At 52.2% G+C, this 13801-nt stretch overlaps 1 protein-coding gene across 3 annotated transcripts in view; it reads left to right on the plus strand.

The window, feature by feature from the left end:
* The window catches only part of DNMT3A (DNA methyltransferase 3 alpha), an 88426-nt gene that overhangs the window by 48749 nt on the left and 25876 nt on the right, over nucleotides 1-13801 (plus strand). For 2 of the 3 annotated variants that reach the window (XM_061625918.1, XM_061625919.1), the window contains exons 5-7: nucleotides 426-472; nucleotides 2569-2715; nucleotides 9629-9661. In XM_061625918.1, the coding sequence (XP_061481902.1) occupies nucleotides 426-472; nucleotides 2569-2715; nucleotides 9629-9661 (227 nt within the window). The remainder of the gene's footprint in view (nucleotides 1-425; nucleotides 473-2568; nucleotides 2716-9628; nucleotides 9662-13801) is intronic. The other variant, XM_061625920.1, reaches the window with a different exon arrangement.

A 13801-nucleotide genomic window follows, 5' to 3' on the forward strand; every position in this document is an offset into this window, starting at 1 on the left:
CTCCCTTGGGCTCGGGTCACATTTGGCCTCGCTCGGGTCCTTGGCCCCATCTAAGGATGTTGGCTCCTTACCCCCAGATGGAGCCTGATCCAGGGCTGTGTGTCGTGCTGGGCCCTCCAGGTCGCCCTCTGGTGAGGAATCCCCCGCCAGTGACATGACTCAGTCTTGCCCAACCTGGTGCTCGCCAGGTGTTTTGGGCTACAATTCCCATCAGTTTGAGCCGGCACAGTTAAGCTGAGTGACATTGGTGTGCGTTATGTGAGGACCGTGGCCGTCTCCCACGATGGCATTGCCAGACACGGCGCCTGTTGGAAATCCTCTGCATATGTGCTCTCGCCATTGCCTCTACAACCAGGGTGGCCCAACCTGGCCGTCCCGCTGGCCCTCTGAGGATCTGGCATTCACTCTGCTCTTTCTGCTTTCAGGCAAAGGAGAGAAGGAAGAGAGCCATTACAACTCTTTGAAAATGGAGGCAAGTACTTCTCCCATGGCCAGTGTGCTTTACGTGGTGATCTGGACTCCTTTCTCACCCAGTGGCTGCAGCCACACGCTGGAGCAGTCACTCAGGGGGTTTATTGTTTGTTTATAGCACATTGCCACACTTTTTAACCAAAAAGGCTATCAGAGCAGCTTACACAAATCAGTAGTACGACAGTTGCTGTCTTCAGGCTTCCAGTCTAAAAGACCTGACACACAAGGAAAAGGGGAAGTGGAGGGTGGAGGAAAAAAGCAAGTTCAGGCACTGGTTCTTCAAATTACAGCTCTTATAATACCTGGCTGGAGTGGAAATAGTCTAGCAGCAGCTGCTGAGCGATGGGGCTGGTCTCTCAGCTGAGCTAATGGAATTGTCCTGCTTTGCCCCCCTCCCTCTGCTCTGCAGTCTGCTATGCCCCCAAATATTGCTGTGGCATAAACTAGGGAAGGTAAGGAATGTGAAGGTTCTGGTTATTTTATGTATTCTTTAGTATTTATAGCCCTCGTCATTACAAAAGTTTGTGTCATGTAGCAGTGTAGCAAAATCAGCCACGAATCCTGAATCAATACCTGAGCAATGCCAGGTACTAAAATCTCAGTCCTTCTGTGGCACACATTAGCCTTAAACGGAGTGGCCGTGGGAGACTTGCAGAAGGGGTGAAAGCTCAGACTTAGGTGAGCCTTGGAGAGGGAGCGATGGGGGCCACCCTCAAGAGGGCTCACCAACACACGCTTGCTATTCTCTCCCCCGTAGCAGGGATGGCACTGCCCAGAGGGCACTCCTGTTCCATTAGACTTAAAGAGCATCAGGGCCAATAGCGCAGTGGCAAATTCAGACGTGCATGGTCCCTTCATGATAGTCAAAGCCACATACCCCCCCCTTTTGTTTTGTTTCTGGGTTGAGAATGAGATCCTTGTTAATGCCTTCCCCCACAACAACAGATGCCCCTAGGAGCCAATCAACATGAAAGGGAAGAGTGTTAGCTACTGAAAAGAGTCTTCTCAGTGGCTGACTCACCTTCTTTCACTCTAATTGTCTCCAATTAGCAGGAAAGGAGAAGGAAGCAAGTTAGAATGCTGGAGTCATTAGGACCCTGCTCCCAAAAAAGTAAGGCGTGTAAGACCACTCGAGACCCTGGACGACAACACCCCTGGTCAGGGCCGTGGGCAGCCATACCCAAACCTAGACTCAAAGGGTTGTTCTCCAGCCCAGAGGCCTGAAGGCCAGGGAGCCATAGTGTGGTGCTCTTAACCAAAAGCCCCCCTCCCCCCCCCCCGCTTGGAGTTTCTTGCAGGCCTGGCCGGTCTGGAGACTTCAGTACTTCCTGCAAACGTGTGCAAACGCACGCACGCACGCACACACACATGTCCTTCTGTGCATAAAGAGGGCTCTGATGCATGAGCACTTGCAGTCCTGAGGAAGTCGCCCAGCCCTTGCCTGGTCCTAGCCTCAGCTGTGCAAGGATCTTTGTTAAACCTCAGCATCCCTGCCTTGGAGAAGGCAAAGTCTCTGTTAGGTTAAAAAAATTATACCTATATGTGGGGTGGGGGTTGAGGGGGGGCTGAGGCAGGGATGTCTAAAGCCACCAAGGAAGCTCACAGCAGAGTTGGTGACATTCAGCTCTGGGGCCTTCCTGATTCATAGCTCAGTCTCTTAGCCAGGTAGGATCCCTGCAAGGTGGGATTTGTTTTGTTTTAATGCTGCCAGTGCTGTTGACTCTTCCACCCCCACCCCACCCCCACCACAGGACTCAGTTTATTCCTGCATTCACAGGCATGTATTCACTGGCATGGAATTTGGAAACTGACTGGGGTATAGTTTCCTGAGGATCTCAAGTCCAAGGTTTGACAGAAGCAAGTTTCTGTCAAACCCTGTGACGCCTAAAGTGTGCAGAAGTCAGACCAGGACTGCCTGGGGCCAGCGGTTGTGGGGTGGGGAAGTGCAAATGTATCTGATTTGGCACTGTTTATTAATTCCACTGCAATTAGCTTTTCAATGCAAAGTATACGCAGCCCTGTGAATGATGCCGGTGCCTGCTTTCCCCCTTGAATCGGCCACCCCTCACTTCTCTCTCTGTCTCTCTCCGAATGCAGGGATCCCGAGGCCGCCTGCGTGGAGGGCTGGGCTGTGAGTCAAATCTTCGCCCTCGGCCGATGCCACGCCTGACCTTCCAGGCTGGGGACCCCTACTACATCAGCAAGAGGAAGCGCGATGAGTGGCTGGCGCGGTGGAAGAGGGAGGTGAGGCAGTGTGCGCCGCCGGCACCAGCAGCCTTGGCTGGGATGGGGGTGCCTTGGGGAATATGGGAGGGAGGGGCTCAATTCTGCCTGGGTCCCAGTGCCTCAGGTGGGTTCTGAGCTCTCCCCAGTGCTCCCTCTTGGCTTGCCCAGGATTATCAACATGAATATTTATTTATTGATTAGATTTATATCCCGCCCTTCCTCCCAGTAGGAGCCTAGGGCGGCAAGTAGGAGTACTGCTGCTTCTGCCTGCCAATGTGTGGGCATTTCTTTATTTTAAAAAATTATAATATTTTTCATAAATAAGGAGGGCCAAGTCTCTCCCCCATTTCTAAGGATACCCAAGTTGGGGGCTTGATGTTGGCCTTTGGCTGGTTTGGCAGTGCTCAGGATCTTTCATGAGCATTTCTGGGGGTTTCTGTGGAAGGAAAAAGTCTCTGGGCTGAACAGGCACCACGTATTTTGCGGGGAAAGGGTTATACATTCTGGTACCAGGTGACTCAGTCAATCCCTCTTACCAGAGGAACCTGGGGGTTTTCTTTCCAGGAGGGAGGGAGGGAGGGAGGGGGCTGGAGACTGGGCTCATAGTGAACCATCCTGTTGTCTGCACAGGGAACGTCCAGGTGCCCCTGGAAAGACATTTTTGTTCTTCCCCAAATGACAGTTCCCGTAATTCTGTGGGGGAAGCTGTGATGACAGTTAAAATGGGCCAGACCTCAGGAAGGTTGCAACCTTGATGGGGCTGTGCCTCTCGGTTCCACCCAATGCCAGGTGGTGCTGATGACGTCGTCGTGTGCTGGAAGGTGTGTTTGGAGGCAAGAGCGAAGCACAAGCAGCAAGTGTGGCAGGAGATCTGCTTCAGGGTGAAAGTAGGAAGGGCTGTTCTGGGGTTGCGGCGCTGCTGCGTGCTTGGTGGAAGAGGACTTGTTGAGAACAAGGGACTGGGTTCACTTGGAGGGGACTGGCAACGTGCATGGCTCCCACGTGTGCAGGTGACGCAGGGAGTGAGAGAGCCACAGGGCAACGCTCTCCCAGCCAAAGGATGTGCCACAGCCTCTTGCCACTTGCATCTGGACACTGGGAACACAGAGAGCTTCCGGGGGAAATGTGGGGTGGGGTCTTCTCTTCCGTAGCATATCCATGTTGCCCCCTTACCCTCGTGTTCTCATGGCAAGGAGCAAGCCACATGGGCTGAGAGAGGATCGGCGCAGGCTAATGACACACCCCCTTTCTCCGCCTCCTCCTCAAAATTAAGTCTTTCGCAGCCACAGGGAATAAGGGGAGGGCAAGGTGAGTGATTTGGGGGGCCTCCCACTCTCCCTTGGCATGCCATGTGTCGGGCAAGGCAGCGTGTGTCTCATGCAGTGATTGACTGGGCAGAACCTGGATGTGGGTGGGAAAACTTGGCATCCTGGGAAACTGAGTATTCATTCTATTTAGAGGCACGTTTCTAGCCCTTAGGACAGCAAAGATTGGTTTGAAAGTATGGAGAAGTCTCAGAAATTCTTGAGGAGGGGATGGAGCAGCTTTTCTGCTTGGGAGGTGGGGTCAAGACCACCTTCCTATAATTAGCAGGAAAAAGATTCAAAGTAAGAAGATGTGTGCAGGTTCTCATAGTTATACAGGATTCAGTTTTACTTGGCACACAATTTCTTTTAATATGCGTTTACATACTTACTTAATTTTCTTAATATTTTCCCCACCCTTCACCCATCTGGTTTCTGAGGCAGGGGCTTAGCACATCCCTGACAATAAGGAATCCTACACTTAGCCAGGCATTGAAGCGGCTGACAATCCCAATCTCTCTCTCCCCCCGCCCTTTTACAGATCATAGACTAGTAGAATTGGGTTGGAAGGGGCCTATAAGGCCATCTAGTCCAACCCCCTGCTCAATGCAGGAATCCAGTCAAAGCATCTCCGACAGGTGCCTGTCCAGCTGCCTCTTGAAGGCCTCCAGGGTTGAAGAATCATAGAATAGTAGAGTTGGAAGGGGCCTATAAGGCCATCTAGTCCACCCCCGGCTCAATGGAGGAATCCAGTCAAAGCATCCCTGACAGGTGCCTGTCCAGCTGCCTCTTGAAGGCCTCCAGGGTTGGAGAGCCCACCGCCTCCCTGGGAAAGATGGGAGACTTAGGTCTGGGAGAGTGTGATTTGTGTAAAGCCACGTAGTGGCTTCCATGCTCAGCAGTAGCAGCAGCAGCAGCAGCAGCAGCAGGAGGACTTGGGGCCACCACGGGCACGTCCAGCTCCAGTAACCTGCCTGTGTTGAAATGGGGAGTGTCTGCAGTCGGGCAAGTTGCTTGACAGCAACAGCATAAAGACATAGGGAGCAGTCAGAGCACTTGTCCATCTGGGTCAGCTCTCCAGGGTTCCAGGCAGGGGTGTCTCCCAGCTTTACCTGGAGATTCCCAATGCGGGGGGTTGGCCTGGGCCTTCTGTGTGCAAAGCAGGGGCTCACCACTCAGTTACAGCCATTCCCCTATCCCCTAAGGTTGTAGGTTGAGGAGCTCACCTGAGGACCCCCAGCTCCAGTCTGCTGGCTGTGGAGCTAGCTGTCTGCACTTTGCCCCCAACTGCCCCCAGTTCCTTGCCTTGGTGGTTTATGGTCGTGAGTCAACGTGCAGGCCAGGTGGATGGGCATACCACTAAAGCTCCAGGTGGAGCAGGCCCTGTGCATGATCCATGCAGCAGCCTGTTGGCGTGTTCTTCCTGAACTCCCAAGTGCCAGCCCCTCTGCCTGTGCCGAAAGCGAGCCTCTCTGAAGCTGCCACGACCAAGGACAGGGCTGGGAACCCGGTGGCCCTCTCCAGGGGTTGCTGGCTTCCAGCTCCTGCCGTCATCCCTGGCCATTGGCCATGCTGGCTGGGGTGGTGACAGCTGGAGTCCAAAAACTTCTTGTGCCCCTCTCCTGACTGAGCAAAGAGCTGGGCTGAGGTTGGAGGGCTGGGACGCTCCTGTTCAGGAGTGGAGCAGGGCTCACCATATCTGCTGGAGTAGCTGCCGACACACTGCGGAGCACAGGATCCACGCGTGGATATTCTTTTTCCCCCAAGGGAAGCTGGAGGGCCACTGTTTCTGTTAAGGGCCTTAAAATCAGAGGGGTGGGGCTTTTAGGCTGAAGACTCGGCACAGGACAGCATCCCCTTTCTATGCGCCCTCCCCCCCAGGCTCTGCTGTGGCACATCTAGTGCCTCACCCCTCTTCCTCAACTGTGTCAAAATATTGGGACAAAAATGCTAAATTCTCCAATCAAAAGGTATGCAAGATTGGTTTATGCACATAATTTAGTCCTTGGGTGGTTCCACACTGAGCATTTATTGTGGAATAGCCACGCTTTGTTCACTCACTTTTTCTGGGGCATCTGCACTACATCATGTTTTCCCTGTTTAGCTTCCATCTCTTGTTTTTTTCAGAGCTCAGTAAATCCGACTTTTTAAACTAAGTGGAACAGCTGCCCAATTTCCCAAGGTGTAGATGACTTACCGCACTCCCACTGTGGCTGGTTATGGCCTATACAGATTGCTATTTCCCTTTCTATGGTCTGCATCTCCTGTCTAGGAATCAACTCTAGCCCTTCTCTTTCCAAAGGCCATTGCCTCCCTTATCCCCCCTTCCTTCCCCCCTAAATTGCAGGTCAGTGGCTTCCACTCAGAGCAGAACAGCAGCGATGGAGTGCTGCTAACTCATCTGTGTCTCAAAGCCCCCATCCCAGTCTCAAAATCTTGGTTTGGTCATTGCCCATGGGGTGGGGGTGGGGAGGTGTGCTAGGAAGTCTTGGGGCAGCCTGGTGCTTGCCCATTGCTTGCTTCGGGCAGACCCTTCCAAAGGGTCAGGGCTGGAGACTTCTGCCAGTGAGCTGGTGATTTCTCCATGAATATGCCTGGCCGACACTGATCCTGTTTGCTGTTGCTGCTCTTTGATGAAATCTCTTCCCAATCGGATCCCAACCGATCCCAGGGGCAGTTGGGCTGAAAGTGATGTTCCTAGGGCTGTTGGAAACTGCAGGGATCTGAATGCAAGTTTTCCACATCCAGACCCTCCCACCTTTTTTTTCTTGGTCATTGCACAATCCCTCCCCCCAATTTCATGGTGCTCAGTAACGTTCCTTGGTTAAGCAATTGTTTGACAGAAGAACCATTTGCAGAATTCCCAAGAAACACGAGAGAAGGTTCTCAAGTGGGAACTTGCCACAGTGCCTGTGTGATTAGCCAGTCTTCCGTCTGTAACATCCTGCCAAGTGGCAGAGAGAGTTTTGCCACACAATTTCTGACCGTGTGTGCAGAAGCTGATGATTAGCTTGTGGAGTATATATGCACCATCTGTGGTACTTTACCAGTCACAAGTGAACATAGGAAGTTGCCTTCTTTACAGACTCAGATCACTGGTCCATCTAGTCCCACATTGTCTGCTCTGACTGGTAGCTTTCCATGGTCTCATGCACACTCACAGCCTTTCTGTCACTTGCTGTCTGATCCTTGTAGGTGGAGCATGAACCTGGGACCTTTTCTGCAAGCAAAACAGGTGCTTCTACATTTCATGTATCTGGGTTGATCTGGGAAGATCAAGCCCATGATGTGTGTACACACGTGTACTTAAAGAGAACCCTCAAGCTATTTTTTTAATGCAGGTGGCACTAGACTGCTCTGGGGGGGGAAGAATCAGCTTGAGGATTCTCAGTGCACATATAAGCTATAGTGTGCAGCCATTGTGCATACCAAGGATCCTGGTGCACTGGGAAGATCTGGCTTCTCCTTTTTCACACGTGTGTGTATTTTTAAAAAATCTTGACTTCATTATAGCCCCTCTTGGAGTTGAGCACAGACAGTAAGCAGGACCTTTTTCCTGCTTGAACTTGGAAGCGACAGGAAACTTTCAGCTCAAGCCAGGACACACAACCCTCCCCAGCTCACTCATTGGGGCCACACGACATAGAGATCCTGGGCTGCAGCTGCTGTTACGAATACTGCATTGCCATCCTCCCCCCATCCTATCTCCTCTCCTGGAATTCGGTCCTGTCTGATCCTCCCATTTGTGCCATCCGGGGAAGAAAAATGTAGGTGTACTTTTTGGGGTGGGTGGATGTTCCATGAGCACAGGAGGTGTCTTTAGAAACTCCAGCAGAAATGTCTTCTTATCCAGCATCTCCTCCATGGAAGAGCATGGGTGTTTTAAGAGGGTTTTTTTGCAAGAGGCTTCTCCAGATTCTTGCTCCTCAGGTGCTCAGTGAGTGATTCTCAAGATATTCATGGGCCAGTTTCTATCTATTGGTGGTTTGGATCCACAGATTAAGTGCCAGGTTCTTTCCTGGGCTTTTCCCTCAGTGGCTTCTCTCCAGCTTGTCAAGGTGCTTCCAGACGTGTCCTTCGGTTAAGCGCTCTTGCATCAGCACCTCTCCATCCCTCTCCCTTGCCGCCTCATGTGACTGCTTCTAGCCAATGCACCTCCAGTTGCTGTTTGTGTAGAATCCACCCCTATTCCCAGGTGGTCCCAGCGTGTCCCCTGGCAGGGCTAAAATTAGAGATTCACAAAAGAAAAGTCACCAACCTTGCCGCTCACCATTGCCATTTGGATGAGTGTTGCATTTATTACCCACCCTGCCTGCATCCTTCCCCTTCTTTTGATTGCTCTGTATAGTATTTGTGGGACAGTCCTCAAAGAGCCCTGGGAAGTAAGTGAGGCTGGGAGGTCACAGCGACTTGCCCAGACCCACCCAGCAAGCTTTGCAGCTAAGCAAGGATTTTGACCCAGGCCATCTTAATCCCAGTCCAGCATTTGGGCGCTGTCTTAGGCTGGCTTTCATGCCAGGCGTTGCCTCCTTCCCTTCTGCCTCTTGGGGCTTCCCACATCTGTCACGTTTTTGGATCTGGTAGTCTGCATGTCTGCCACAAACAAATCCACCTTTTCGTTTCCTGTCCTCTGTTTCCGGACTTTGCATGCATCTGGGTGTGTGTGTGCGTGTACAGACGTACAGCCCATCAAATCATGTCTTGTTAAAGAAGGGCACACTTCTAATACACATGGGTTGATGGGATGTGAAGCTGATTTCCTGCAAAAAAATGCAAGGGGAGGGGAAGCTGTGTGCATTCTAGACGCTTTGAAATGTGCAGAGCCGAAAGAGGACCCTCAGCGGGGGCCAGTAAGGAGCTGTGCCGGGTTGCAGCGATGGGCTGCCTGGGGCACCCTCGGCCGTGCTTTGTGCATATGCACCGGAGCAGTCCTTCAGTCTTCCTGTGACAGATGGAACATCAGGTATTTCTTCCTCCACAGCCAAGTTTTCTTCCACCTTTAGTATATTGTGGCCTCTCCACTTGTGGCTTGTGTTTGTTTGTGTGACGATGTAACCTCCTGGCACTTGTTCAAGAAAAGAATTAGGGGGAGAGCTGGCTTTTATTGCTGTGCAGCGTACCTTTGACTCAAAGGAGGGGTCTGCTGTGGTGACCTCCCTCTTCCCAGCGTGCTTTGCTGCGCCCTGAAATGATTGTCTGGCCACAGAGCATGCTGGGCCAGAGACACTTTCTGAAGGTTGCTTGGCACACGGTGAGTTGAGCTGCAGCCCGCGGGCCACAGACAGTGGCCATATCAGCAAGCCCCAGATGTGGCCACGGGCAGGATGACTGCAGGCTGCCTCCAGGCCTACAGCTAGTGGGGCTTTGTCTTCTGAGCTTGCCACTGCTGAGTGCCTGGAGCAGAAGGTGTGTGGCTGCTTCCGATGGGAGGCTGATGGTCTGGTATATACGATGCTGGGTTGCCTCCTGCCATAGGCGAATTGACTCAGGGCCCCTTTCTCCAGCCAAGCGAGCAGCTCCCCAAATTTGCCCCGCTGTGCCTGCTGTGGGACAGGTGGCAGACAGCGTCCAGTTGCTGTGGATCTGTTTGTGCTAACTCCCTCCTCTCCTTTACCTTTCTCCCACAGACTGATAACCCAGCGGCAGCTCAGCTCGACAAGGTTCGTGGCCCACCTTTTGGGTTTTCGGGGGGCGGCGGCTTGTCTCTCATGCGGACTTCATGCTGGGGCTTGTGTGCTGGGTGTGTGGGTGCGCAGACACAGAGACATGCATTCACATCCTCCCATGCGTGTGCCCACTGCCATAGAGTCGCACTTGCTCATGCAGACCTGCAGGCATGCAGGCACACCCTTACATGTGCTTTGCTTCTGTATGATGTGATTTTGAAAATGCGGGGGGTGGGGTGGGTGGGTGGGCGCAGAGATGGCCTGTTGCTGCTGGCCTCTTAACTGGACATTCCTGGCCCTTTCTCCAGTGCTACACCCTCCCTCCCTAATGCCCACAGCCCCATAAAGCTGCGTTTCAGATATTACAAATGGCCACTGGATGCCCAGAGCAGTCTTGAGTCCATGTTGGCGCCTGTGCCGTTGTGCAGTGCCTTAATGTGCGGATGTCACATCTGCCAGAGAAACCTGCCCCTGTGTGTGCGTGTATTTGGGGGAGAGGGTGTACCTTTTAATATTTAGCGAGACACTTCTTATTGCAGCAGTCCAGTACCAATCCTCATGAGATGGAAATAGGGCTGAAGGGATTCAAACTTTTATGTCAAGGGAACCTTAATAATTCCTGCTGCCAGCTTGGAGCTCTTGCCCAGCAACTGAATTTCCAGCTTCTGTGATTTTACCAGGCATGCAAAATCCATTCCAGTAATAATATCTAGGCAACCTTAAGGACTAGAAACTGTCTTTCTTTAAAATGAGAGCTAAGATTCTTAATGGAAAACTGAATTCTGCAGCCAGTATTTTTTACTGCTCCCATGGCCTGCAGCCGCGGCTCAGTCAGAATATAACCATGGATTTCCTTCCTTCAAGCGTCTGATACAGTTGCAGACTTGAGTAGCTGCGTTGGTGTGATCAATCATTGAACACTTTACCTTTCTCCTTCCCATCCCAATGAATCACTGAGCCTGGCAGTGAGCAAATGGCAATGTGGGGCTCAGGATAGTGAAGCCTCACAAGCACACACCTCCCTGTGCCAGTTTGGATGAAAGAGCACATAGAAGGGGCCTTTTTCTTCCTGCTTGTACCCAAGGCTTTGCTTCTAACAGCAAACAGTGCCTGATTCAGGTCACTGCTGTAGCTTAATATTGGTGCCACCTGCTTGCAGCCAGGCAGGGAGCTAATGAACAAGTGGGTGTCTGTGGCGTCTGCCATTGCTGCTCCTCACCACCACTGCTGCCTCAGCCAGAGCAACAGGCGGGAACAAGCAAGCCGGTTGCAATGGTGAAGAGGAGAAGCATATTGCGTGAGGTCTTGCAGGGGGGTGTAGGCTCTTGCAAGACCATGCTGATCTTTGACGCTAGCCCTGGAGAGAGTCCTCTCAGCCACACCCAGGAGAGCCCCGTCCAGTAAGAGTCAATACTGCTAGGCTAGATGGACCAAGGGCCTCACACAGTATAAGATAGCTTCCTAAAGTCATGATTTAACCTTCCAAGGGAGGTGGTGGGCTCTCCAACATTAGAGGCCTTCAAGAGGCAGCTGGACAGCCACCTGTTGGGTATGCTTGAATTTGGATTCCTGCATTGAGCAGGGGGTTGGACTTGATGGCCTTATAGGCCCCTTCCAACTCTATATTTATGGAACTCACTGCTGTGGGGAGGGGGGAGTAGAGTATTATAATGGTCCAGCCTTGGAAATTGATGGACCTTGATAGATCCTGGGCAGCTCTGGAGGAATTTCCTGATGTCAGGACTGGTGATCTTGTCAAAGTCCTGATGGACCTTTAGAATAGGGTAATGATCCAATCCTTCCTGTGCGTCCTCTCTCGTTTGTTGGTGCTTGTTCTGCTTTGTGGAGCTATTTTTTTTAGCTTTCAGGCAATGAGATGGCAGAGACAACAGCTAGTGCAAGAATGGGGAAAGGTGGGGCAGAGAGCACATCTTACAGACCACTGGCAAAGCAATCTCATTTCTCTGCCATCTCTGCATTTGCCAGCCTCGTGCCCTCCAGATGTTTTGGACTACAGTTCCCATCAGGCGACACTGCAAAGGCTGGTGTAGGCCACAGAGCTATTCCTAGCAATGAGAGGCCTACTACGTCCTACCCCCCCCCCCCGCAGTGAGAGTGGGGAGTCGCTCTCAGTAGCTCACTGTGGCCAATCTACACGACACTTTGCAGATGAAATTGTTTGTATTGATTCCATCTTGGGCTGTAGGTTAGCTGCTGCATTATGGGATGTACCTGAAGTCTCTGCCCCATCCTGTCGCCTGGATACGTTTCAGTTTTTGCCGCCTGGGGAAGTGGACCTTTGGAAGCATTGAAGCGTTGCCCATCTGGATTAGACCAGTTAGATTAGATAAAGCAGCTTCTAAACTGAATTGCCATCTTCACAGGCAGCGTGCCTGTTCTGGGAAGTGGGCTGCCTGCCTCAGGGCGCGCTTGTGCCCCCCCCCCCAGACTGGCCCCTGTTGGTGACAGAATGCTGGGCTTGGTGGACCCACCTTGGCCCGAGCCAGCAAGGCAAGCTTTGTGTCCTTTCAGACCGAGGTCATCCAATAATCTCTCTAAGCCTTGAACCTATCGTTTGGAGTAAATGTAGGTTCCAGGTGTTTTATCATAAGAGTAAATATTCTGTGTTTCGACATTTAGTGAAAACTGCTCCTTTCTTGTGTGATCCTCAAAAAGGCCTGTTTGTTTGGGTTTTGCCGCTTCTAAATGCTTATGAATTGGATGGATTAATTAAAAGCGAAATAGTTGACTGACCTTTTTTTAAAAAAGGAAATCATTAAACAGTTGGCTGCGAAACTCCCTATAGGACTATACTGGATGACTGAAGTAAGAAATGGGGATTGCCACATGTGTGAGACTTTGACTTTGCCATTTGGTGCCACTCTACTTTGCCCACGGCTGTTCTTCTGCTCCAGTCAGTCCTCCGTGGTTTTTTGAGTTAGCCTCCTTGGTGAAGTACAGCCAGCACCATTTGTGCCCCAGGGCAGCTGGAAATGTGAGAGGCAGGCACGCTGTGTGACTCGGACCTTTACTCCTATTCCCATCACCAGTGTGGATGGACCTTTGAGATAAGCCCACGCGCACCTTTGCTTCATGCACCCATGTGCCACTCTTCACTTCCTGCCCTTATGCGGGCCATACGGGTGCCTCAACGGCCAACACCAGAGAAGAGGCCAGGAGAGCCAGCGAGTGCCATAGGTCCGCGAGGGGAAGTGAGAGGTGCTCCTGATGCAGCTATAAGTGTGTGTGTGGGGAGCTGAAGAGCAAAGGCTAGCGGTGCAAAGGGGGCAGTGGCGAGACAGTGGTTTTGAAAGTGAGAAATTAGGAGTTGTGGAGTAAGTGTGGGTGGTGGGGGTGTTATGGTTTAGGTTGGACTGGTGGTGCAGCTGGTATATCTTTGTCACTGTGTCTCGTGTGGGCAAGGAGATTTACTGGGGACAGGGAGCATGTTGTTTATGCAGACTGGTGCTGCCACTCTCTCTAACAGGCCTGTCTCCAGGGATCCGTTGTCTCTGTGGCAGTGCCAGTCCTTCCGTCAGGGAGGGGCCAGGCTTGACTGGGGTGGGCGTTATGCTCTAGGTAGGCCCAAGAGGCTTAACTCTACCTGGGGGGGGGCTACATTGCACCTTCCAAGAGGTTGCTGTGTCAGTGTTGGGGTGCATTCCCACCCCAGCGGGAGCGGCCATCTTGCCCTTCTCACAAGGAACTCCTTTCCCTCCCTTTTAGGTAGGCTAGGCAGAGAACTCCAGCCGCCCTGCCCCCAGCAGTGCTTCGCTACAGCAGAGGTGGGGAACTTTGCAGCCTTCCAGTGTTGCTGGATCCCAACTCCCATCAGCCCTGACCATTGGCCGTGCTGCTGGCTGCAGGGGCTGCTGGGAGCTGGAGTCCAGCAACATCGGGTGGGAGCCAGATTCTTCACCCCATGCTGCCTGCAAAAGCCATGCTGGGCAGGGGGACCCTTGGCAGCTGGAGGTCCCGCTGTTAAAGCCTAGAGGCTGGTAGGATGGCTGTGCCAAAAGGGGAGTCAACAAGTAAGGGGTATAGGAAACTTCCTCAGACTGAGTCAGTCTATCCAGTTTAGCCCAGTATTGTCAACACAGACTGGCAGCAGCTCTCAAGGGATTTAGACCAGGG

Source organism: Rhineura floridana, chromosome 4 (genome assembly GCF_030035675.1).
Source record: "Rhineura floridana isolate rRhiFlo1 chromosome 4, rRhiFlo1.hap2, whole genome shotgun sequence".
Lineage (NCBI taxonomy): Eukaryota > Metazoa > Chordata > Lepidosauria > Squamata > Rhineuridae > Rhineura > Rhineura floridana.